This window comes from Juglans regia, chromosome 15, assembly GCF_001411555.2.
Source record: "Juglans regia cultivar Chandler chromosome 15, Walnut 2.0, whole genome shotgun sequence".
In the NCBI taxonomy this organism is placed as follows: domain Eukaryota; kingdom Viridiplantae; phylum Streptophyta; class Magnoliopsida; order Fagales; family Juglandaceae; genus Juglans; species Juglans regia.
In genome coordinates, this window is record NC_049915.1 from 12,765,636 (window position 1) to 12,792,861 (window position 27,226).

Sequence of the window (27,226 nt, forward strand, 5' to 3'; positions counted from 1 at the left end):
CAGGACCCAAAGGTGACTTCTATGATCCTCAACATTTTTGGAATACACTAGGAAACCATCTATGAACACCACCACAAATATATCTAAGAATGGTCTGAACACCCTATTCATTATATCCATGAATGCTTCTGGGGTATTAGCAAACCGAAATGGCATCACCGTAAACTCAAAATGGTCATACCTCATTCGAAACAAAGTTTTTGGTATGTCATCTTCCATGATTCTTAATTGGTGATAACAAGACTTCAGATTAAAAAATATTGCAGCTCCTTACAATTGATCAAGCAAATTGTCTATCCTGGAAAAATGGTATATATTCTTTATGGTCATCTTGTTCAACTCCAAGTGGTCAATACACATCATAAGGGTCCCATCCTTCTTCTTAAAAAATAGTACTGGTGGTCCCCAAGTCAATATATTCAGCCTAATGAACCCTTTTGCCATAAGCTCTTATAGTTGGCATTTGAATTCTTTTAGCTTTGAAATGGTCATCCTATAAGGTGCCTTATGTACTCGAGTCCCAGATTCTAGTTCAATGGAAAATTCAACTTCTCAACGAGGTGGTGATCTTGGTAATTCCAGAATACTTATGGGAACTCATCCACTACGGGTTCTCCTTTTATTGCTTCAGGCTCCTTTGCCTTAAGCACTAGATGTACTATGTAGGCTTTGGCTCCACTTGCGAAATCCTTCTTGGCTTATAGTGACGTAATTATTCTAGGCACTGACCTTAACGTACTACCTTGGAACACTCTTTCTTGCATCCTAGACACTTGGAAAATTAACGTTCTTTGTTGGCAATTAATACTTGCAAAATGCCAAAAATAGTCAATCCATACCGAGGATAATATCAAATCCAATAAGTTATATACTATCAAGTATGCCTTCATGATGACTCTGCCTACTTCTTGCAACTATCTTGGCATGTGACACTACTCTCTGTTCGGTAGTGCTACGGAGACCTTCTCTTGCATTGGCTTTGCCCAAAGACCACTTATTCAAGCAAACATAGCAGACAAGAATGATGGGGACACACCCGAGTCAAACAAAGTAATCACATGGTAATTAAACATCCTAACTCACCCTAAAATGACTGATCAAACTCGATTCTTAAAACTATGCTCCCAAATTACTAGCTGGTTGATCTAAGGTCAGGGTTCCATACCTGTGATGACGTTTGCTTCTTGAGTTCCTAGGGCGTCCTCATTAACTTTTATAGGTGTTAGAGCATACACTCTTACTTGTACCACCTGGTTTTGGTCTCCCCATCCTCCAATAAGGTCGGTCCTCTGAACTGGAATTGCCTGAGGGCAATCCTTGGCGTAATGCTCTATCCACCCACATCTAAAGCATGAGAGTGAAGCCTAACGACACTCTCCTGTGTGAGACCTACGACAATGACCTTATACTAGTGCTCTGCCTCCTATAGTGTGACACCCATAGACCGCGCTTGGGATTTGGGGAGACTGAAATGTCAAGACATGCAACACTAAGTTACATATGCCTCATTCATGACAATTAAAATCCAATGTGCCTAGAATGTTTCTAGTAGTATGAATAATTCACACCAAACATAAATAAATAAGGGCTTGAGCAGTGAACTTGGTACCAAAACATAATCTATTAATCCCAAAACATGTCATAATTTAAACATCGTTACAAAAGTAGGGTCCCAAAACTTGACCATTCATAATCATCAAAATAGTTTTCTAAGCTTTAAATTATTGAGCTCCCAAATTTTTTGACTTCTCACTTCTACAACCTCTCACTTTTCCGTCGACCTCTCTATTTTCGACCTCCTACTTTTCCAGCCTTTCAATTTCTTAAGCTTCAATTTAATGTACCTTTATTTAGTTTCATTTCCAGCTGTATATTATTCTTTCTGAATGATTTGGATAAAAGCTGAATTTTCAAAACATAATCTTTTACGGAAGTTATGTCAACTTATAATACTCCCAACAAAGATCAGACCTTAAATAATTGGAAAATGTTCTGTCAACTTCGCAAAGCAAGTTACACACTGATGTGGTATTGTCATTTGTCAATGTTATGTCGGGAGTTCGGAACTCGGGAGTCTGCTTGGACTTTGCGATATGGGCATGCATTCATGAGTCAAAACGACAGGACTTTGGGATATGGGGTAGCCATACGTAGTCCAACTGAGCACTATGACCATTAACCATATTCTCTCATTTTTTTAAAACATTCTTTCGGTGCTTCTGCTTTTATCCAGTGCTCCATAAACGATATTAATATTCGACCACTGCCAAGCTTCTTCCTTTCTCAGCTATGGCGGTGGTGCTTGCTTTTTTATGCATCTTTGTGCTCTCTATTAATGCCCGTGGTGGTGGTGTTACTGCTGCTCGGCTCCAGACGCATCTGTCGGCAAATCTTCTGGCAAATGGACTCGGTCAAACCCCTCCTATGGGGTAAGTCCCTTTCATCTTTTTCCTTTTAAAATGTCTTGAGAAATAACTCAGAATCCTCTGTATGTAAATACATAGATCTAAAAACAATGTTCAATCCAAGTTTCACTCTTTTCTGCTAGTTTTGATCCGTTGCTTAGTGATGAATTCTTGAGATTGACTGTAAACTTGTTCTTTCAGATGCTCAGGTTATAACAAGTTGGCATGAGACTTTGTCAATGTTAAGATAGAAAATAAATAATAAAATCTACCACCTTCCATCAGTTTAAATTTTTTAGACAAGTTTTGATTTCACATAGTATCAAAGCAGAGGCCTTGAGTTCGAACACTGACTCTACACTCTACTCCAATTAATTAAATAATCCACGTGTTGGGCTACCCTTTAAGGAGAGCCTAACGCACATATGAGGGGAGAGTATTAAGATATAAAATAAATAATAAAATCTATATTTTTCTATCAGTTTAAGCTTTTGAGAAAAATAGTAATTTCATACATGTGTATATTTTATATATACATATATATATATTCTTTTAGTGCCCACAAATCACTGTGCTTTATACACTTCACCAAACTGCTGAGTAGTATTTAATTATTCATTTAATTAAATACCAACGTTACTTGCATAGTTTAATTACATCTCTCCATTCATCCTTGAAGGATAGACCCCAGCCGACAGGGATTTTCAACTTTAGACTTCCCACTCAGAAAGAAATGCAAAGATACCTTTTTATCATATAATACTCAGTGCTACTAACTGCTTTTAGGTTAGAGTTTGGATTCGGAATCAAAGTTAGAGTCGGAGCATAAAGTCGGAGTAGCTCTAGCGAAAGTTCCGACTTCAACTCCGAATGAAAAAAAAAAGAATTTCCGACTCCGATTCTATTTTTTGAGAGTCGGATTTCGGAATATTTGCTGGAGGGAAATTTGGTCATTCACTCCTTGTGTATTTTCTGAAGAATGACCCCATTTCTATTACTAACTTCAGACTTTCGCCCACTATTACTAATTCCGTTCATCTTACCTGATAGAAAAAGCTTAACAGTAGAAGTCCTTTTTCAAAAACTTAAGAGCATCTTAAAATTAAAAAATAATTTTATTTTAAAAATATTAAAATAGAAATTAAGATAGAAAAAAAGGCCAAACTCCCGTCCGCATGCACCAGTAGTGCCAACAACCTTGTGGCATCGGCGGCTGAATCTGGCCATCTTTTTTAAATTTTTAATTTCTTTTTAAATAAAATGGGTTTTCTTAATTTAGTATACTTAGCATGAGAATTAGATAATAAATCAAACCACGTGCGTGTTTTCTCTTGGACTTCTTGAATTATTTATTATATTTTGTATGAGAGTTTGAAAAAATTATAATGATGAGATGAGATGAGATGATTTGTGAAAACAAATGAGGCTATTTGTTGAATTATTTGCGACAAAAAATGACTATTTCGTATCAAAATGAGTTAATTCTCATTGAAAGTAATCATTTTCGTCGCAAATAACTCATTCTATTTATTATATCCTTTAATAATTTGTCACTTTTAGTTATCATTTTCTTTGATTTTCACGAGTAAACTACTCTACACATAATGAAGTCTAATATGTTGATTAATTAGATGGAACAGTTGGAACCACTTCAACTGTCACATTGAGGAGAAGTTGATTATGGAAACAGGTAATTTAATTATACATCACATTCACCTATAACATTCAATTGGGAAAACTAAACTTTGAAGACAATTCTTCTTAACCAATTAGCTTTGTACTACAAAATCTCTTGCTACAGCGGATGCGATGGTATCTACTGGACTCGCCGCAATAGGATACGAGTACATAAATCTAGGTTAGGAGTTGGGGGAGTTATGTATTTATATCATTTAATAGCAAAGATTTACTACTAAGCTAATCCTCTATCATTTTTAATATCTTTTAGATGATTGTTGGGCTCAGCTTCATAGAGACTCTCAGGTATTTATGCTTTGGTACTGTTTTCTAATAAAAATTTTCTTTAAGTACTCTTAATTGGGTATGTAGAAAGATTATATTTTCAAGGTATAATCTTAATAAAATTGAAGTTTGATAGGGAAATTTGCTTCCGAATGCCTCAACATTTCCATCCGGAATTAAGGCGTTAGCAAATTATGTCCACGACAAAGGGTTGAAGCTTGGGATATACTCTGATGCCGGGTATTAATTTTGATTAGGAATCGAGATCCTCTCCTATGGTATTTAATTATGTCTATATAGGCTTTTCGAACAACGTGAAGCTCAAATAAGCATTTAATATTCTGTCTATTAACACTACAAGAAAACTGCTTATTTGTGACCAGCTATTTCTTGTGAAAATGATTATTTTCTGTTAAAATGAGTCTGTTTTTGTATCAAATGGTCATTCTCGTTGCAAATAATTTGTCACAAATACTCGTTTTTTTTTTAGTAACTTTTAGTTGCATTTGACCGTCTAACTTGGTCAAGAAATTGGAGAAGATCTCAATTGACGATTTATATATATAGCAAATTATAACTAAATATATACCAAATGTTTGTTGATCATGATCTATTGGAATCTAATTATCTAGGTGAATTTCTACTATGCATTCACTCAGTTTTCAATCTTTGCTAATTTCTTGATGTTCTTTGAAGAACTCGAACTTGTAAAGGAACCATGCCTGGATCCCTGGGTCATGAAGAACAAGATGCAAAGACTTTTGCTTCTTGGGTAAGATTTATTCCTTTTGAGGATGCATTTCATATATAGTTAGCTAATTATGGTTTTATTAGTTATAGTTATCATATCATGTACTTGTGCCATTTTGGTATGCTAATTGGTAATTAATTGTACAGGGTATTGACTATTTGAAGTATGATAATTGTAACAATCATGGCATAAGTCCAAAGAAAAGGTATTGGTTTTCGTTTTATACATGCACATTTTAATGTCTATATATAGAATTTGCCACCTTCTCATTAGCTATTGCATGCACTATTTATTTTTAATAGATGAGAAATTATTTATACAATCTTAGGGTGCCTAAATCTCGTACAGTTTGAAAATGGTTAAAAAAATTGTAACACTTGAAAAAAATCTATTTTGCAAAAGTGGATCATACTTTTTTTCAAAAGAAATTAAAACGCGGAATTTGCACACCTTATAACTGTATCTAGTATTATTCTTCTTAGATTATTACTTCATCTGCACAAACTATATAACTCTAATAAGGTATATATATCCTCAACGTGTGTGATAGGTACCCGAAAATGAGCGAAGCTTTATTGAATTCAGGAAGAGCTATCTTCTTTTCCCTTTGCGAATGGTGAGTAGATAAGCGATGTTTTTATTTTTATTTTTTTAGCATCAAGACAATTTGAAGTGCCCATCAAGCACTATTCACAACTTCGAATAAAATTATTACAAAATTTACGTTAGACTTGTTCCCAAGTCCAAGCAAGTGTGCTTTTTGTTAAGGATTAAATATATATATAATTAAATCTATATCTTTCAATCAACTCAATCTTTTGAAACAAGCGATAATTTCACAGTACTATTCTTGGTAGGCTACTCAATTTGTATGTTTTTCCTGCTTAAAATTGAACTGAATAGAAACAAATGGTTGGCATCAATGTAGGGGACAAGAAGACCCAGCCACATGGGCTGCAGGTATTGGAAATAGTTGGAGAACAACAAGTGACATCAAAGATAATTGGAAAAGGTAAGATGATAATGTTTTGTTTTCATACAATTTCTGCCAACCACGACATTTACTTTTTGTTGTCATTTGGAGGTAATTTTGAATTTCATGTGAAATATACAACATATAATAGGGCATATACATTATAAAACTATAAATCTCCCCTTATAACTATGTGTTATATCGGCATTGGTAGCAGCAATACATGGGGATTCATTAAAAAAGAACTGGAAAATAGATTGATCATTTTAAGAGTTTTATTGTGTGTTTAGTTGATCCATGGGGATTCATTAAAAAAGAACTGGAAAATAGATTGATCATTTTAAGAGTTTTATTGTGTGTTTAGTTGATCCATGGGGATTCATTAAAAAAGAACTTGATTAAATATATTAAAAATACTTTTATCAACAAAACTTTGTGGATAAAATCTCCCATTATCACAAACTCAAGAAACTACAACCGTTTTAGGATGGTTAGATCTTGACATATCATGATGTGCTTTGTTAGTTTTACGAAAACTTATGATGTACATTAAAGAAAATGTTGCCTTGATGGCTGTTGAAAACAGTAGAGGAAAGCTCAATATTAGTGCAATGTACACTGAACTATCCGTATTGAGGAGGTTGATGAGGATCTCTTCTCTTGCCCAGCAAAAATAGCATCAAGTCTCACTCAAAAAAGTGGAATAGATGCGATCTAGAGCTAAAGGTGCATTGCAAGGATGGTTGTGAGGACCACATTGGTAAAAGAGAGCAAACCATCATCCAAGAGCAAAAAGAAGGTGAAGAAAAGAGCTTATCCTTGCTGAGTGGAATGCAAAAATGATCATTCCTCGATGCGAATGGAAAACAAGGCAATGGTGGTTTGTAGCCAGTCCAACGGAAGGGCGGGCAAGCACTAGGGTGAGAACAAGGAGCTGAAGAGGCTCCTAGTTCAAAAAAGCCACCTAACATTTAAAGGCAAAAAACGAGCCAAAGGAGAGCAACGGTCAAGGAAAAGACCCTTGCTAACACATATACACATATGAGTTTTCTGGGACTACATGAAAAACACTCATGGTGGCAATGTCATATGTAGTAGCCCATACTTCATCTGAAGAGTGACATTAGGAGTGGGTATACTGAAAGGATTGCAACTTGGCAAATCATATCGTTTGAACTCAAAGATATGGTCTAAACCCACGTGGGAAACCCTCAATTGGAGAGAGACTGAGGATTGGAAATATGGCAAGCCCTAAGGACGTATGAACCATGCGCTACAAGTCTTTCTCTACCATTTAGCAGTGGGACAATCAAGACTAAAGGGATCCTATTCTATCACATCTTGAGTCAGAAGGGCATCAAAAGGAAACCTAATGAACATGTGCTATAAAGGGCTTAAATCAAAAGCCAAAATCTCACTTTTGAGATTGTAAACACATGAGATTGGAGTCAGATTCTTCGGAAGGAACTAGGGACTTCCAGGGAGACAAATAAAGGAGCAACATAGTGCCTCCGTGAGTCAGTATGGTAGGTTACCCTCTAAGACAATGCTAAGGAATCGGGGATAAATGTTGTGTGAGGATGTTATGAAATTTTGGTTCATGCATACTCTATTATCTCCCTATTTCTAATCATGAAATAATAAATGTTTTGCCATTATGTTTACGAATATTTTCACTTTGTGTTTCTTGAGATTCGAATGCACTTATTTTTTATGGAATGTCTTTCTGAGTATCTATATCTCTATGTGAATAATCGTACCATGTGTCAATCATCATGGGATGGGATGGGATGAAGAATTCCCTAAACCATTCTTGCAAAAGGTCCCCGCGAACTTCATAGATGTAGAGAGAATCCTTGTAAATGATTGGGGTTGGACAGTATCGTGTCGGCCTAACCTGATAGACGTAGAATTCCCAAGGCATATCAAGTGTTGGTGTCTTCAAGTTAGTTGGTTGGGTATACGTTTCCTCGGTGCAACATGTGTTGGAGTAATGGCGTGTTGACTTGCACCATGGTGGTTGGGTGGGAAAGACTCCTTGATTTTGAACGGTGGAGCAGCTAATCCTCGATGGCTCATCAGGCAATGAATGTAAAACTTGTGTTACCGATTTTACATGTTTTAAAAGATGGTGATTCCTTTCCTCAACAACATGCATAACTACAAAAATGTATTGAGTTCTATGACAAAGGGTAATTCCTTAGAGTGTGATTTCTCATCATGCTTATATAAATGTATTTTATAGAGAGTGTGATTCGTCATCTTGTTTTCCAATACATGTGATATTGCTTGAGAGGGTGATCCCTCACCATGCACTAATGCATGTATTCACTCTTGTTTTCACTACACAAAAATGTTGATTGCATGTTCACAAGATCATTGTTTCCATTAGTGGTCTTGAACCTACCGAAACCATAGACCTTCATGCAGAGGTAGATCCAAGAGTAATAACCAAGGAGGAAGAGCCAGCCAACCCGAGCAATAGGCGAGAAGGCCCCTTTCCTATTGTAGGATTAGCCAGTTGTGGAAGATGTATTTGTAACTGTTAGGTAGGCAACCATATGTGCTAGGTCAGCCTTATTTTGGAGATATGATTAAATCGCTAGTTATGTGTGTAACTATTTAAGGAATGATGTGACATTGCAGATATCATGAGAATGAAATCAGATTTCTTTTAGATTTCTGGTACAATATCATTTAGTCTTCAAACTAAACCTTTATCTTTCCAGTGCGAACCATTAAACTTTTCCTTACACATGCACACCCTATCGAACATTGCATGGTTATCCCAACTTAAACCTTGGGGTTGCTTGGCACCACAGATCCTCACTAGGTCTTTTACTGAGAGACGGAGTGGCACAATGGTTACCTTAGCTATGCGGTATGATGGATCTGAGGGTTGTGAATCTGATGGAGTAGTGCACGTGAGGTGGTTGGGGACAAAAAGCCGACAAATCTAACCTCCTCCAACAAAGAACAAAAAAGACATTAGAAAAATAAAATAAAGCATTGAAAAAGATGAAGGTAAAGGTGAGAAAACCATTCTCAGGGGAGACTAGTTCTTCAAAATCGATCGAAAGAGCCCAAAAAAAGTTAACAAAGTGGCGACATGGTCTCATGCTACTGAAGGTGCTTGAGGGCACGTGCTAGTGAAAGGAGGTTGTTGATGGTTGTTTCAAGTGGTTTGCTGGACAACAAATCCAACAGTAAGGCACATGTGGGTTGAGAGTGGATAGATCGACATAGATCTAGATTTTCCTTTTACAACAAAGGAGATAAAATGGAGGAAATGAGAGAGAACAATTTACAAAGAAAACGGAGAGAGAAGAAACATAGGGCAATTAAAGGCTTAGAAAAGGGAGAGGGAGAAGGAAAATGGACAATGAATGGCTTAGAACAAAAAGAATAAGGAGTCGTTTTATTCAGTGCGAAGGAATCTTGGAATACGGATGACGTGTGTTCCTATAAAATCACAACATATCATGCAAACAAGATTATTTATGCAAACCTGCTAGGTACAATCGCCCATGCGGCATCAATGTGCAACCGGCTAGCACAATCTCATTTTTTATTTGTATATCTGCAATCTTCTCCTTCCCATCAACTTTTACATTTAAAAAAAATAAAAAAAGCAGTTAGTTGGCGTTGTCCATTCATATGCAATCTCCACTATCTCAAGCAGAGAAAGCATGTAACGCTCCATTCCCGAAGGTCCAGAGAGTTAACTCTTAATACCTCAAATCAACTTAAATAGTACAACTAAAAAATCCGAAAGATCCAATAAAATATTAATCAATTTAATCAATCCAAATATCTAAGTTCCTCCATAGGGACAACAAAGAAACTCTCAATAACAAATTAAAAACTTTCTAAAACTCGAAAATATCCTTAACTCATCAAATCAAAATATTCGAAACATAAATTCAGTTTACTAACTACGACTCTCAATTAAGCACTTGTACCCTCGGGCACTTATTCCACTCTGATCATCACACCAGTTAAAACTTTCTACTCTTGTTCTCCAGCTGAACCATCAAAATTATCTGAAAAATATATGGAGATAAGGGGTGAGTTATCAACAACTTAGCAAGCAGAGGACATATACTAGTATGTAAACATGAGCATTTACAGAGTTCAGAATGCAGAACAAAAATATTTTCTTTTAAAATGCAGAATCATAATAATGTTTTCAAAATGCAGCGTCAGAACATATTATCAAAAATATCAGAGCGAAAGTTAAAAAATATTCATAATCAAAATTCCTTTGGCATAGCATAAACTGAAACATCACATCTTATCTTATCAAATCAGAACAAATACCATGTTTAACCCTCGTGGTAGGGTTGTGCAAACCTCAGTAGCTAACCGAGCATAAACAGAATGTGAATCTTCCCCTTATTCATTCTCGGAGCCCCGAGTGTGCACATAGGAAAGACCACGCAGAAAAATCACTTTGTTTCCAAAGTGGGTGCACCAGAAACAAAAAAGTTGGTACCAATCCAAACAGAGGCCACAGTTTTACACCTATGGTGAGGTCAGAACGGAACAAAAATAGAAACAGAATGTTATGCCAGAGGTTTTCAGAAATCACATCAGATCATATCAGAGTATAGAAAATCTTCAGAACAGAACAAAATCATTACTCACCATAATTTATGCACAAAATTTCATATTCGCTCCCTTTTTCAAAGTTCAGAAACAAAGTGTCAAACATAAGCTCATGTCTACAACAGTCATGACAGAAAATAATTTCTTCTTAAACAGAATCTCATGAGTAATGCAGAACAAATAACTGAGGCAGTTCAAATATATTTTTATAACAAAACATGTTTATTTTCCAAAAATAACCTCAGCTCATTTTATTTTAAATGCAAAGTCTAGCATAGGAACCCCGCTTACCTGAACTTCTTAGCTTTTTCGAAATTCCTCAAAAACGTCGGACAATAATTAATCGTCACCTATAAAATAATCACGTAATTCTCATAAATTTTCAATTAATCACGTTTTTCGATATTTAATCCTAAGCTTATAAAAAAATCTATTTAATTCCTCAAAACCTAAAATTACCAATTATCACTTTCTAAAATCGTCAATGCTAATTTAATACTATGACTAAAACATTTAAAATTTAGACCTATTTACTAATGAAAACAACTTATGAAGCTTAATACTAAGTAATATAATTATCCCAAAATATTTTAAAATAAACCATAACTATTATTAAAAAGACTAAAATATATCTAAAATGTAGAAATAACATTACACTAATATTGTTTACTCTTAAAATAAACCTTTACTTAATAACATGTTAAAATATTTAAGCGATTCAAGGTAAGTACAGGTAAAAATTTCGTTAAATAAAAATAAACAAATAGCTTTAATCCTAATTTAAATGTTTAAAAGAAAAAAATACACAATTACTAAAATAATTTGCTACCAAAGTACAATTTGAAAATCTTATTTATTTCTGTAAACTTTTCTTATACCACCCGTATAAACCACGTAAAAACAGACCAAAAATATCAACTTGAACACATTCTAAAACTAAGGGTAAAACTGTAATTTCTTATTCAAAAACTATGCAAAATATAAGTTTACATATACTGGAATTGCATTCATGCAGTCTCGGTGCACAACCGTGAGAACAGGGGCGCGAGGTACTCACCGCCAAGGGAGGAGCTGCGCGCGACGCAGCGAATAAGGTCACGGTGGTGAGGCACTGAGAGAGAGAGAGATGAGCAGGAGACCTCACGCAGAAAGAGAAAGGGACGGAGAGATAGCTCGGCGTGAAAGAGGACGAAAACTCACCGTGGGGCAGCGAGGCTTGCGACGGTCTGGGGGCTGGGCGTCGACCTGGCAGTGTCCGAAGGTGGAGGCTTGTCCTCCGGTTTTCTTTTGATGGCAGTGGTGTCGAAGTTGAGGGGGCTGACGACGTAGCTCACGGTGGGGATGCGTCCCCTGTTTCGGCGTGCAAAAACAGAGTCCTTCACGTCCCAACGTATCAGCGGCTTGGTGCGGAGGTGCAGGGCAGAGCAGCGTCAAACATGGTGGTTTCCATCGTGCGGGATGTGATTCGAGTGTTTCAGGTTGGGCTCGGTCGTGGCAGTGGCTGGGATGCTGCGCGGTTGTCTTCGCGTTGCACTACGGTGTAGAGGTGATCTGTGCAGCGGCGCCACAGGTTAAACCGTGTTGCGATACGGGCTTGGCTCGTTTGTGGCAATGGTTTAGGTGCTGCACAGCTGCGCTATGGGGAAGGGCTCACGGTGAAGGAGGCAGAAGCGTGAAAAGAAGAAGCAGCACTCTAAGTTTTTATTGAGGATGAAGAACGGGCATATATAAAGATGAAAGGGTGACCAATATAAAAAAAATAAAACCCTAGAGAGTCGAGAGAGAGACGTGCGCGCGGATGAGTCTTGCGTGTGCATGGAGTAGATGAGAGAAAACCTACGGGAGTTAAGAAATAAAGACTGAAAGAGAAGAAAAAAAAACACAAAATGAAACATGCGGGAAAAATAAACGTGTGCAGAAAAATAAAATAAAAATAAATAGAACAAACTAAAACAAAATAAATAAAATTGAGCTTGATTGGGTTCGGGTGTTATAAAGCAACCTCATTATTAGCTCAAGAAGTAGCGGCCCAATGTCGACTAGCACGACTTGCCCGACACCGAGAAGAGCCACTGTACAATTCTAGTAAACTTCCAAAGAACAGATTTTTGAATCATTGTTAGAGTGAAATTCAGGAAGAAGCATTTCATTCTTTCCCTCTTTAATTTTTCGTTGTTAGAGTGAAACTCATAGCATTTCATCTAATAAGAAAAATGACATTACTACTTATAATTTTTTTTTATACCAAAAAAAAAAAAAGGAAGATAGTTAGTCATTTCTGGCAATGTGTTCAAATTTTGGAAAAAAATCTTTGATATAATCTATAGCTACACTACCCACCAAGATAAGAACAAGAAGATATTTATGTGGGGGAGAGAGAGATATTTGTGTAGTACCTGCTTCAACTAGCAAGAAGCTACTTTGAGTGATCTGGAGAGATGGAGGAGGAGAGGCACCTTAGAGCTGTGATCAAACGAGAAGAAAGGTCGGCACATTCTCTGCGCAGCTAATTAATTATTAAATGTATTTTTTTATATTATACGTAGGATCCCGTAGATGAACTTGCAGATTTGGATTCGAAGATAAACCTTCTAGAACTTCCATCATTGTAATGGAAGAACTCGATCGGTTTCTAAAGGAGAAATCAACTGGTGTGAGCTTGTCCGAGGTATTGAACTTACGGGATATATATTAAACTCGTGCTGCACCGAAGAGAGAGTGAAAATGTGAAATCGAGAGGAAGGAAGAGAGAGGAAGAAGAGGGTAGGAAAAAATTGATAGAGAGAAATTGAGAGAACGAAATGAAGAGAGGTAAAAACAAATACTTTATCATCCAGTTTTGCGGGGATTTCCCTATCTAGTTGCAAATATAATTTTTCTTATTTATATATACATAAATTTTAATTGATATAAAATTTTATGATAGAATAGGATTATCACATGCCCAATATTACGAAAGTACTTAATATTTATTCTAGTATGAAAGGTATGGAGACTTTTTTATATTTTTCTCTATTTTGGGGTTTTTTTTTTTGTGGGGGGCGTTCTGACACGAATTTATACGATATGAAAAAATCTATTCATTATTATTTTTCTCATCATTCTCGTATAATTCCATAATATATATGATATTAAATGATAAGTTTACAAATAAAACATAATAAATATTTTTCAATTATCTAATACCACATCATATGATGATGAGAGGATGATTAGTAGTACTATATATATATATATATATATATATATATATATATATTCCCATGACTCTTAAACCCAAGTAACATTATTAATATTTCTAACCAGCATGACATCACGTGCGGATGAAAATGACAAATGGGCATCTTATGCTGGACCTGGAGGATGGAACGGTAATAAACTTTATTTTTGTCCTCCTTACATGTGCGTGCCAAAATGGGTTGGTGATCATTCCAAATGCTCTATATTGATCTAATTAATTGGTATCAGATCCGGACATGCTTGAAGTTGGAAATGGAGCCATGAAAACAGAGGAGTATCGTGCACATTTTAGCATTTGGGCACTAGCCAAGGTACCCATTCCATGAAAAATATTATATACAATACATTGTTGACTTCCCTCATATATATTATATTTTTTACTATTTTTAAAAGGAGAAGCTGTGCTTTGTACTCACAAATATTCGAATTCAGAAATACTTTAGTCATAAAAGAATTTTATTAAAATAAATTTATAAATTAATATATTTTGATATGATACATTAGATTATAAAATTATTTTTACTATAAAGTAGATATAATAGATCATATCAAATCACGTCAATTTGTGAGTTTAAGTATTAAAAACGGACAAATGGCATATTTATCTTACTCTAACCGTTAAGATGGATAAAAAATAGGTAAAATATGATACAAACTTGACAGTCAAATTCAACAAAAAGTGCACATTGCAAAGTTTTTAATATATAATTTGAGGGTATTAAATGTATTCATAGTTTTGAAAAGTACTAGTAATTAATTAATATTTTCATATGCATAGGCTCCTTTGTTGATTGGGTGTGACATTCGAGCAATGAACAACGTGACATTTGAATTACTCAGCAACAAGGAAGTTATTGCAGTTAATCAAGGTAAGTAATAGATAACACTTCTTTTGAAAATAATAAACAGTATATTAAAAATTGCTTATTTTTAGTACTTTTTGGATAGACAAATTGGGAGTTCAAGGGAAAAAAGTTAAGAAGGATGGGGATCTTGAGGTAAGCTTTTGTTATCTTCTTTTCTTTTATCTCATGATAAATCCATGTTTTGCCAATAGTTCACACTATGGCTCAGATAGGAGGATATATGATTGGTTAAAATAATTATTTTATATTAAAAATAAATTATGCAACCAATCATATTAGTGAAGTGTATAAGAATTAAACAAAAGTGACTGTATATAGAATTTTTGATAATAATATCCATAAGAAAAAACCAAGATCATACAAAAGTCATCAAAGAAATGATATTTACAATTTTAAAGTGTACGAGTCTTGCATAATCCTTTTAATGATGGATTCTACTCTTTTTCAAAAAGAGCGTACTAAAATTTTATATCTTAATATTGTATTTAACATTATTCAAATCATAAATGACCTTCCAAAAGATGCTCCAAATAAAGTACATTACTCTTTAAAGATAACTCTTACATATTTATTTCTAAATATAAAATGTAGGTTTGGGCTGGTCCTCTCAGTGATGGCAAGATAGCCGTGGTGTTGTGGAATAGAGGCCCAACAGAAGCTACAGTTACTGCTTATTGGTCTGACATTGGCCTTGAATCGGCAACTGTGGTTAGTGCACGTGATTTATGGGAGGTAAGATACATATAATTCACTCACATTTTTTCAGACGATCAATGATAGACACACACCCTTTTCATAAACTTTTTGCAATTATTTTTTAGGTTAAATTGAATTGCAAAATCAGTATATGAGTTTCCACATTTTTATAATTTGTAACCTCAATTTAAAATTTTAAGAAGCTCGCAATTAAATATCCCGTCAAATTTTTATTAGAAAACTAACGATCACGTGTTAGTATTTAATTGGCTAACACGTGGCATCTATATATCCCTCTTAGCTAATTAAAGGCTAACACATGACATATTGATGCCACGTGTAAATCCTATCGTTAATTTTCTAACGATAAATTAACGGAAGAGTCTAATTGTCAATTTCTTGAAATTTATGTATAAATTTCAAAACTTGAGAACCTTATGTTTTAAATGAGTGTGTGTTTGTAAAATGATGATATTTTTATAAATTATTTTACAAAAACATCATTTATTTCAAATATAGCGATAGTAAAAATTAAGAAAAGGGTTGTGTGTTTATCATTTTACTTTTCAGATATAATGCCGAATTGCAGTCTTCTATAGGGTAATCAAGAGATGATTTGAATTGTGCAGCATTCAACACAAGCTTCAATGAAGGGCCAACTATCTACTAATCTTAAGCCTCATGCTTGTCGAATGTACGTTCTAACCCCCCAATAAAGCTATGATTGTCTAAGAGAACATAAGGCTTCAAATTCTATAAATATCCAAACAAGACTTATAATTTCTTTTTTTTTTTTTTTTTTAATAAGATGGAACCATGAACAATATAGACTTGTTTATTTATGGGACTGTCTTGTTGCTTTTCCAAACAAAAGAATTTACACTATCTCATGTGGAACCTCCTTGTGTTGTGCATGTTATTCTCAACAAAAGATTTGCCCCGGTTGGATAGTGAGATAAGACGAGATGGTTTTAGATGAAAGTTGAATAAAATATTGTTAGAATATTATTTTTTAATATTATTATTGTTTTGAGATTCGAAAAAGTTGAATTGTTTATTATATTTTGTGTGAGAATTTGATAAAGTTGTAATGATAAGATAAGATGAGATTTAACAATTTCACTATCTAAACGGGGCCTTAATACCAATCTTTCGGATATCACAAATATACTTACAACAATAAGTTATTCTCAACATATTCATTTTTACCATGTACAAGTTACGCAATAGATAAAAATATTTATTTCCAATAATTCAAATGATAACGGTATATTAATTAATGAGAAAATATATTTACAACCGTGACTTATGCAACTGTCACTTAATCGCTTTGAAAAAAGTGAATAAAATATGGGATCCACATGAAAAAAATTATTTTTTTTAATAGTGAACTCCACTCTTTTTCAAAGCGATTACGCGGTGGTTACATACTTCACAGTTATATGTAGAATTACTCATTAATCAATAGATCTAGATCGATATTACAAACAATTCTTTGTTGAGAATAACTTGTGTTGTAAATATAGTTTCAAACAATAAAATATGTAATTCATCAATTTGCTTAAACATCAAGAAATTGTCATATTATAAATATGCACAAATATATCATCATTACATGTCGCAAATATCTAATATATTCATTGATTTTACAAATAATATTCATTAATAGCTCTGGCTCGCTCGTTGCAAAAATAGATTTCCAAGGAAAGGCCTTCCGTTGCAATAATGATAGAGACTATTTGCATCTAAACGGGCTACGTTGCAAAATGATTTTAATTATCTTTTAGCATGAATATGAACCGTACGTTGAGTATGAATGGACAATTCCTTGCAATAAGTCCTACCCATGGTATAGCATTTGATTTCATCTAGTTTTGAAGGATGATTTCATATGCATATACATAATGTACTGCAATGTTACAAGAGTAGACCTCTTAAAATGTGATTTTACATTGTCGTACTTGACCCTAGGACAAAATAAAGGTGATTATTATGATGGTTAGTTAAACAACGAAAACTAGAGAATGAGATTGAGAAGATACAAATAGAAGGAAACTCTGAAATAAACTATAAGATTAGGGTTTCTTTATAAAAATCTAACAATAATCAACTTCTGAAACCCACAAGTTAGGCTTAAATAGCTAACTAAAAATGGTAAAATTATAATTAAGACCAAACAGTGAAATATGGGATAATATAACTATGGTTAAAATCTATCCTAAGAGTTGGAATAAAATTGTTAGTAAACATAAATATTACCATAAAAGAAAATTAACAAAAAATAAAAGAATTGACTAAATGTGACGATTCGGAAGGAAAAACGGCTGATATTGGAGTCGACAAGGGGCCCTACCAGGCATAGCGTGGTGACCACAATGTGCACGCCGAAGAGAGCTTTTCCGATTGGGGTCATCTGTGCGATTCTAATACCTGTAGCCCAAGCTATAGGAAAATATACAAACACTGCCACTTCTCCTCACCCAACTGAGGAATAAGTCTCATCGTCCAACCGATGAATACTGTTTCTCACCCAAATCTTAGGAATACTCATATTTTCCTGTTGGTTTTGTGCTGGTCTATCTTCTCGAAGTAGTCCAGTACTTTTAACGTCGCATCCGTCAGCTGAGCCTTATCGGACTCAGATTCCCCTGCATCAGCCTCCTCGGGTTGGAAAGAACTTGCCCTCGACTTCACACCATCGTCGACAAAGCATGGATTGAGGTGTTTGACATTGAACACATATGAAGTCCTCATATGATTGGGAAGACATAGTCTATATGCATTGTCGTTGACTTTTTGGAGAACTTCGCAAGGTTCAATCTTCCTATCCTTCAACTTATTGTACTCACCAACAGGAAAACGATCAGGGGTTAGTACAGCCCAAACAAAATCTCTAACATCAAAAAGTACCTGGCGGCGACAATTGTCAGTGTGAACCACTTTGCATTGCTCGTCGGAACTACTTGTTTAATTTGGTCGTGTACTCCCCAAAGGTGCTCTCCCATCTCTTCGCCCTTAACATTCAGGCAACCAATCCGTGGGACAAGGTCTAAAACAAGGATGCCAGGCAGATTCTGACCATACACAACTTAAAATGGACTCAACTAGGGAGTCCGATTCTTGGATCAGTTGTAAGCAAACTTTGCCTGCAATAAGGCTAAGTCCCAGTATTTTGGCTTAGTAACCGCCAAACTTCTTAGGAGGTTTGCCCAAATTTCGATTCACCACCTAGATTTTTTCGTCCGTTTGGGGGTGGTAGACACTACTAAAGTTCAGCTTCGTTCCAAGTTTTTCCCACATTGGCAAAATAGGGTTAATTAATATTACTTAGATGGTCTATACCTAACTAGTTACATTTGTCAGCTCATCCTTTGCACCACATTGGCAAAGATAAAGAAGGGGAAAGATGGAACTTAAGTGAGATTATGAATATGAATATGCATGTATTACTGCTCAAGCAATCCTTTGTTTAACTGATTGAAAATATGATTTGTAGTTCTAGTACGGAGTCTAAGTACCTTCTCTCTCTGATGAATACTTCTTTGATCTTTGATGGTTCAAAATAGAATTATGAATAATTCTGAGTGCTAACTGAAAAGAGATACTTTAGCTACAAAAAGATTCTACAAAAATAAACCTACAAACTGGCATGACTTGATGTGGCACGTTAGATCGCAAAATTTCTTTTATTATAAAGTAAATCTAATGTATCGTATGACGCCATGTCAAGAATGGATGTGCAAATTCCGAATACGATGGATGGCATTTCTCATAGCAAATAATTTGATGTCTTCACAATTGTTGGATCATCCATTCTTCTCTGCCTCAAATATACTCTTCTAAAATTGCAGCAAGTTGTTACCATTCCAAATATTCCATCATATTTTTTATTTTTATTTCAATGTCAATAGCTAATATAGGCTATAAGATATGTCAAGAAGGTGCTTAAAAAGTTCTCTTTTTTTATTCATATGTTCGAGTGGTTTGTCATATCTGTTAAGAATTTTTAATTTTTTTTATTGAATTTTCTAATCTTCCTTTTATTTGGCAAATGAAAAATCTGTAGTATATTAAATTTCTCTACTCCTTTGAAGTCGTTATGAACTTGTATTTGGGTAGGTTAGAATTGCCGACTTTAAAAGTGGTTGAGATTCTTCTTATTCTTGGTGGGATTGCTATAGGATCGAAAGATAATTCACCGCCTTACCGACCTCATGAAAATACTGTTTGTTTCACATATCTCTCAGCTTTCTAAACACTCTCAATGGCTTATCTGTTTTGCAATTGTTTTTAAAATGACTAACACAATACGTAGAAATAACAATATCTCAACCCCTCAAAGGAGATTTTGTGGCGCTCCATTCCTCGGTAAAGAATCTAGTACAGGGGCTCCTCTATCCATCCATGATAATTGACACATGGTAAGACTCTCGCATTCAAAAATTCGCAACATCATCAACTCGGATCATTCAAACTCAGCATCTCAAAATTAAAGTGTAAATATAATACATAAACATATTGAAAAAAATGTATATTATTTTCATGAAAAGAAAGGGGAAAGTTACAGAAGATGCAAGGCTAAATCTTAGAACATACTCACAATATTTACCACAAATTTCTAGTATTGTAATAGAAGCTAACCTACCTCAACATTATTTAAAATACTCCTCCAACCGTTGCTCCTTAGAAGTCGCTTACTTTATTTGAAAAATTTGACTCCAAAGAAGCTCAAACCCTCAAAATCTCAAAGTAAGATTTTGTCCCTTGTCTAACCTCTTTTGTAGGGTGGGACCATCAAGTGTCCTTTTAACAGACTTCTAACTCTAGTCATGTTTGAATAGAAGCCATTTAGTCTTGGTCGTCCTTCTGTAAGATGACAAAGATAGATTGATGGGACAAGGTATGAACGTTCTTGTGGTTTGCCTTGTGTTCAATCCACAGTCCCACCCCAAATAAGGGTTTCCATGTGGCTTTGGACCATACATTTGAGTCTAGATGATATGGCCTATAGGGTCATAATTTTTTATCCGCAGACTCACTCTAGATGTGATATTTTAGATGAAGTATGGGGCTCTACATATGACACTACCGCTTTCTGAGCGTTTTCGTGTTATCCTAGAAAACCTTTAAGCCTGTATCGGTCTTGTTCTTGACTGTTTCTCTCCTCTTTCTTGTAACTCACTGTTTGATCGAGTTACCAACCTCTTCAGCTCTTCATTCTTGCCTTTGTAATGTTAGTATTGTTTCTTTCTTGACTAGTGCAGGGCAAAAAGTCATAGGTTCACCATTTCTCTCTTGACCGGTCCAGGACTAGCTGCACTTTGCTAGCTACTGTTGCCTCATCTTCCACCTTTCCAAGGAAAGGCTCTCTTCTTCACCTTCTCTCTGTCCTAGGATGGTAGTCTCTCCCCATTCGTTGGCTCAGTCCTCACAAATTAAGGTTGTAAATAAACAAGACTACTCAACAAGTCGCAAGAGATCAGCTCGGTCAAACTTAAATTCGGCTTGATTCATTTATTAAATTAGCCTTCGTGAATACAAAATTATAACCGATTATTAAAGGATACAACTAGTATAATTGTGGCTCGATTCGTACAAAGCTCGTTTACACTAAAAAATTATTATTTTTATAGTATTATCTCTATATAAACTATAAACAAAGATTACACCTCTGGTGGAATTCCAATGGGTTGTGCCGCTGAGCAAATCAGAGAAAATAGACATTATTATTAATGCATAAAATAGTGAAGAAAAAAAAAAGGTGTCACACCCTTAGAGAACTATTTCCAAAATAATTACCCTACAACCAAGCAAGATAGTTTTATCAAATTCAATTGACCAACTTTTTTCCTTCTTTCTTTCTTTCTTTTTTAATCGTTGTCTAACATCTCCTCCTAAAAATTTAAAAAAAATGTTGAATTTTTTTATGTGGAGTTTGATTTTATTCGAGTACGTCTCCGATTTAATGACCTGATTCGATAAAGATTCTTGGCATATTGTGATGGATTGACTCCGCACTGTGTAATTGAATTAGATAAAGATGATCAGAAAGAAAAGAGAAAGAGACCTAGAAAGAAATGGGAACAAAATAGAATAATGTGCGGTTTGGATAGTGAGATGAAATATATATATATTTTTTTTAGCAATTGGAATTATATTCATCAAGGAAAACCTTACATAGTAGTGTCAATCCAAATAGAAGTTTCAGGGTGAGTTTGGATCTCAAACTCATCTCAACTCATCTCAATTCATCATTATAACTTTTTCAAATTCCAATACGAAATATAATAAACAATTCAACTTTTTCAAATCCCAAAATAAAAATAATATTCTAACAATATTTTATCATCTCAACTCAATTCACTTCAACATCCAAACACACCCTCAATATAGTCGGTGAGGAGGATATGAAAATGTCCCCATAGAAGATAGTGGCAAGCGGGGATGCACGAGAAGGGGAAGTAGGAACTTCCTTTGCGGTATCATAAGTTTCCCCGCCAGAGGCAGCAACTAGAGTTGACAAGGGGCAATCAACCATAGCCTCATTATCCTTGGCCACCATCTCGTAGACCATGTTGGCTTGCTCTACTCCTCCAATATCCAAAACCTTGACGGGGTCGCTCCCTTGAGAAGGAGAAGCCGAGAATTCAAACTTTTCAAATAAGGAACCATCCAACACCAAGTCCAAATCCTGAGATCCTTGTTCAATGACCACCACGTGGTGATCAAGGTTGTAGAAGAAGGAAATAGTTGAGCTTATGTTCGGCAACAAGATGAAGTAGAGATAGGCAATTGAGGGTGTGTTATGTGGCGACTAGGGTTCCAAATGATAGGGTAATTGTCTTAAGGAAGGAAAGGGTTTCTTTGTAATTATAGTTATTAAGTTGGGTGGTTTTTTGGTCTACTTTGAGTTTGTTGCTTTCTGTTTCGTTAATGGGCTTTAGCTTTGACTAAGTCCAATTATTTAGTTATGCTTTTCGAACGTGTCAGTTAATAGGACATGGGTCATGTCGTGGGCTATACCAACGTGTGGACGTGGGTTGTTGTTTACATCTTATTTAAATTCCTTGTAATTCTGCAATTGATAATTAATGAATAATATTTTCTATCTCAGATCATCTGAGTAAGGAGGCCCTTGGCACCTCGAATAGCCAAAGATAAATTTACTGATTACAATTTTCACTAGATATCAAAATACATAACAGTAGTCTCAGAGCCGTTTCCTGCGACATGGCGGAAGGGACTAGGCATGCCCAGCTTGTAGAGGCAATCTCAGCATTAAAGGGGGAAAATACACACCTGCGTGAAGAACAAGAGAGACAAAAGGGATGTCAGAAGTAGTCTTAGATCAACTAAACAATCTAGCTTCCACTTATGAGCAATTGGTAGTGATACGCAACTTAGGAGAAGGACCTTCTAATCAGAACCCAAAGGTTAGTAACAATCCTTTATTTGAAGGGAGTGGGGGGGTATTTAGGCTAGATCTCTTACGTTTGAATCTCCTAAATTTGATGGGGCTGATCCAGCTGAATGGATTCTAAAGACAAATAAATTCTTCTCCTATTATAATACACTAGAGGACCAAAGGCTGCAAATAGCATTCTTTCATATGGAGGGTAAAGCCCTCTCATGGTATTCTTGGCTCATGGACTCAAGCACAGTCTCCACTTCGGATGAGTTTATCACAACATTAAGGGTAAGGTTTGGACCCTCAGCCTATGAGGGTCCTGTGGGTAAGTTTTCTAAATTAAAACAGACCAGCTCTATTGAGGAGTTCAAACCCAATTTGAAGAGTTATCTAATAAGATAAAAGGGTTAAATGAGGAATTTCGTATAAATACTTTCTTAAGTGGATTGAGAGATGACCTTAGAATTACTGTGACCATGTTCAAACCCCCCACATTGTCAGCTGCCTTTGGGCTAGCTAGATTACAAGAAGAGGAGATTATGAGGAGAGCCCAGGGTCAAGGTACTCGAACCTTCCCCACTCAATCAAATAAACACTAACTCCCCAAATTACCAGCACCTCCACCTATATTGAGACTTCCACCTCCACCTACCAGACCCAATCCAAGCTTCCAAAACACCAACAATAGATTCGCAAACACCAACAGACGACCAACCCTACCCATAAGAAGAATATCTCAAGCCCAAATGCAAGAAATGAGAGATAAGGGTTTTTGTTATTATTGTGATGAGAAGTTCCAACCAGGTCATAGATGCAATAAACCTAAACTCTTTTTATTGGAAGGAATGAGAATAGAGGAAGTAGAGGAGGAAGAAACTGATGGCTCATTAGCTATCATCCAAACAGAAGAGGGTAGAGAATGAGAGGAGGAAAAAGGGGAACTATTGGGTATTTCATTACATGCAATGACAGGTGCATTGACTCCTAAAACAATGAGATTAACAGGGGTCACCAATAAAACTAGTGTGATAGTCCTCTTTGACATAGGGAGTACACATAGTCTTCTTGACCCAAATGTAGTAAGGAGAGCTCGACTACCAGTAGAGTAAAGCCAACTGTCAGTCAATTTGGCTAATGGAGCCAATATTCCTTACTAAGGTTTATGTAAGGTTGTCCCACTCCTATTACAAGAATTGCATACTAGATCTGATTTATACTTGTTATTTTGGGGGGATGTGATATCGTATTGGGTATGGATTGGTTAAAGGAATTGGGTACTGTAGTATGGAATTTTTCAACTTTAATCATGTCTTTAATGTTGAGAATGTTGCTATTACATTAAGGGGAATAAAATTACCAAGTCGTGTTATAGAGGAGGTAGAATATGTGCAAAGCCTAAAGAAAAATTCTGCTAGAGGTGTGTGGCTACAGTTCTTAGAAGAAGCTAGCAAAGACCCTCAAAAACCTATCCCAGTGGCTGTGCAGGGTATTGTCAATAAGTTTAAAAGAGTAGTTGATGAGCCAAGTGGTCTGCCTCCACCTCGGAGTCATGATCACAAAATTATACTGCAACCAGGTTCTAAGCCTACATGTGTAAGGCCATATAGGTACTCATACTATCAGAAGGAAGAAATTGAGAGGGTGGTAGCAAAAATGCTAAGAAGTGTTATTATTAGAAGCAACCAAAGTCCCTACTCTTCCTCGGTACTGTTAGTAAGAAAGGCTGATGGGGGTTGGTGAATGTGTGTGGTCTATCGCGCACTTAATAGGGATAAAGTGAACGACAAGTACTCCATACCCAATATTGATGAGTTGTTGGATGAGCTTCATGGAGCTCAAGTGTTTTCTAAGTTGGATCTACGTTCGGGGTATCACCAAATCATAATGAATTCCGAAGACATATATCTAAGACAACTTTTAGGACCCATGAGGGTCACTATGAGTTTTTGGTCATGCCATTTGGCCTTACCAATGCTCCATCAACCTTTCAAGGGTTGATGAATGAGGTGTTTCGACCTTATTTAAGAAGGTTTGTACTAGTTTTCTTTGATGATATTTTAATTTACAACAAGACATTACAAGAGCATTTACAACATCTCTACACTATTTTGGAAATCTTACAATCTCACCATTTTTTTGCAAAGGCTTCCACGTGTATTTTTGGGTGTAGTAGGGTAGAGTATTTGGGGCACATTATTTCAAAGGAAGGAGTACAGGCTGATCCACAGAAAATTGAGGCTATGCAGAATTGGGTAGTGCCTAAGAACCTCAAAGCCTTGATAGGGTTCCTAGGACTAATAGGCTACTACCAAGAGTTTCTGCAAGGCTATGGAAGTATTGCCGCTCCACTCATAGCCTTTTTGAAGAAGGATGCTTTTTGCTGGATGGTGAAGGCCCAACAAGCTTTTGAGAAGCTAAAAGAAGCTATGGTGAGCCCCTCGGTATTAAGATTATCAGATTTTTCTAACTCTTTTATTATAGAGTGTGATGCCTCAGGAGAAGGGGCAGCGTTGATGCAGGAGGGGCAGCCTATTGCCTATCTAAGCCAAGGTCTCAAGGGAAAAAATCTGAGTTTATCCACTTATGAAAAGGAGCTACTAGCTTTGATGATGGCAGTAAGGAAATGGAGACATTATTTATTGGGACAATCATTCAAGGTTTGCACTGACCAGCAGGCATTAAAATACTTGCTGGAATAGAGAGTGGGAACACCAGCCCAGCAAAATTGGATTTCTAAATTATTAGGGTATGACTACACAGTGGAATACAAGAGTGGAAAAACTAAAGTGGTGGCTGATGCTCTTTCTCGGGTCCAAAGGCAAGACCAAACAGATTTAACTTTTACCACAAACCAAAGCCAAAACCCATCTTCCATATCCCAACCTACCACTGAACCAAGCCCCACAAATCCATCCAAAATACACCAAACCACAAACAAATCCCAAATCCAGATCCCATCCACCAAGAAATCATCCACCACAGATCCAACCAACACCAAACATATCACAAACACAGCAACCAAGAGATCATCCATGCATCTCCAAGCAATCAGTATAGTGCATGTGCAATGGGTAGAAGAATTGAGAAAAGCTTACCAACAAGACCCCCAGTTGCAGTAGCTATTAAGCCACTACCATCAGGCAGTCTTGACCAATCTCATTACCAAGTTTTACATGGACTCCTCTTTTACAAAGGGAGGCTTCATCTCGGATCCTTGGTGCCATTTCAGTAACAAGGCCTGCATCGGTTCCATAGTAGCCCATTCGGAGGTCACATAGGGGTGCATAAAACACAAGCAAGAATAGAAAAAGGAGTTTTTCTAGTTGGGATTGACAAGTGATGTCAGGTCCTTTGTTCGAGAAGGCAAGATATGCCAAAGGAGCAAGATTGAAGCCATCCACCCAGTGGGGTTGCTCCAACCTCTACCAATCCCTTCAAAAAATTGTGAAGACATTAGTATGGACTTCATTGAGGGTTTACCCTCCTTAGGTGGAAAAAAAGTGATCATGGTGGTGATCGACATGCTTAGTAAGTATGCTCATTCCATGGCCATTAATCATCCATATACTTCCTTGACTATAGCAAGGATTTTCTTAGATAACGTGTATGTAACACCCCGCTTCCCAAAAAGACATTTTAGAATTTTCAGGGAGCCAGTGTGCGACTACTAACTTGAACTTAAAGACTTTTCTTTTTAACAATGCGCCAGATGCAAAAGTTTCCATAAATAAAACAAACTTTAATAAATACTTAAAATCCAAAATAGAGTCTGCAGAAGCACTTATTTAAAAACAAAATACGGAAGTCTTATGTGCTTATCAAAATAACTTAATTAAACCTTAAACCAATTATAGCATAATTTGTCTAGGCCTCTGCCTTGCCTCTCGGGATCAAGTCTTGTCCTGTAGTCTTATCCTCATAAATGTCATCACCTGGGTGGTTTAAAAACATAAAAATATACAAAAATGAGTCAAATACTCAATAAGTAACACATCATACAGTAAACATAATAAATAGAAGGTTTCTTGAAAAATGTGCATACCAATAAATACTTACGTAAATAACATGAACATGAACATGAACTTATCTTTTACTTATCATAGGTTGTTACCCACTGTTGACCCCCGTGAGTTAGGATTAGCAAATCTAAGTAGATTTCGATTCTGCCCGTGGCCGTAGGTTGTGGAATCCATATATAAGGAAGATATACTGGGTGCAATACCAACATGCACGACTTGGCAATGCAATATGCCCATAACATAGGTATCGTCTTCATATCATAACATAGACCATTACATATCTTATCATAGTCATACT

The 27,226-nt window shown here is 35.9% G+C and overlaps 1 protein-coding gene across 1 annotated transcript; it reads left to right on the top strand.

Moving 5' to 3' along the window:
* The first annotated feature begins 2,273 nt into the window (after positions 1–2,273).
* Positions 2,274–16,246, top strand: LOC109012244 (alpha-galactosidase-like). The gene is made up of 15 exons (XM_018993782.2): positions 2,274–2,429; positions 4,037–4,095; positions 4,207–4,263; positions 4,354–4,388; positions 4,504–4,607; positions 5,064–5,139; positions 5,265–5,323; positions 5,669–5,734; positions 6,047–6,130; positions 14,006–14,070; positions 14,168–14,250; positions 14,718–14,808; positions 14,888–14,937; positions 15,397–15,537; positions 16,131–16,246. Exons 1-15 carry the CDS (start codon positions 2,290–2,292, stop codon positions 16,215–16,217), a joined length of 1,197 nt encoding a protein of 398 aa, XP_018849327.1. The 5' UTR covers positions 2,274–2,289; the 3' UTR covers positions 16,218–16,246.
* The last annotated feature ends 10,980 nt before the right edge of the window (positions 16,247–27,226 follow it).

Coding starts and splice junctions, on each gene's coding strand:
- LOC109012244 (XM_018993782.2), top strand. CDS start 2,290: ATGGCGGTGGTGCTTGCTTTTTTATGCATCTTTGTGCTCTCTATTAAT. Junction 5,324..5,668: donor GGCATAAGTCCAAAGAAAAG/GTATTGGTTTTC, acceptor CGTGTGTGATAG/GTACCCGAAAATGAGCGAAG. Junction 14,071..14,167: donor TGGACCTGGAGGATGGAACG/GTAATAAACTTT, acceptor AATTGGTATCAG/ATCCGGACATGCTTGAAGTT.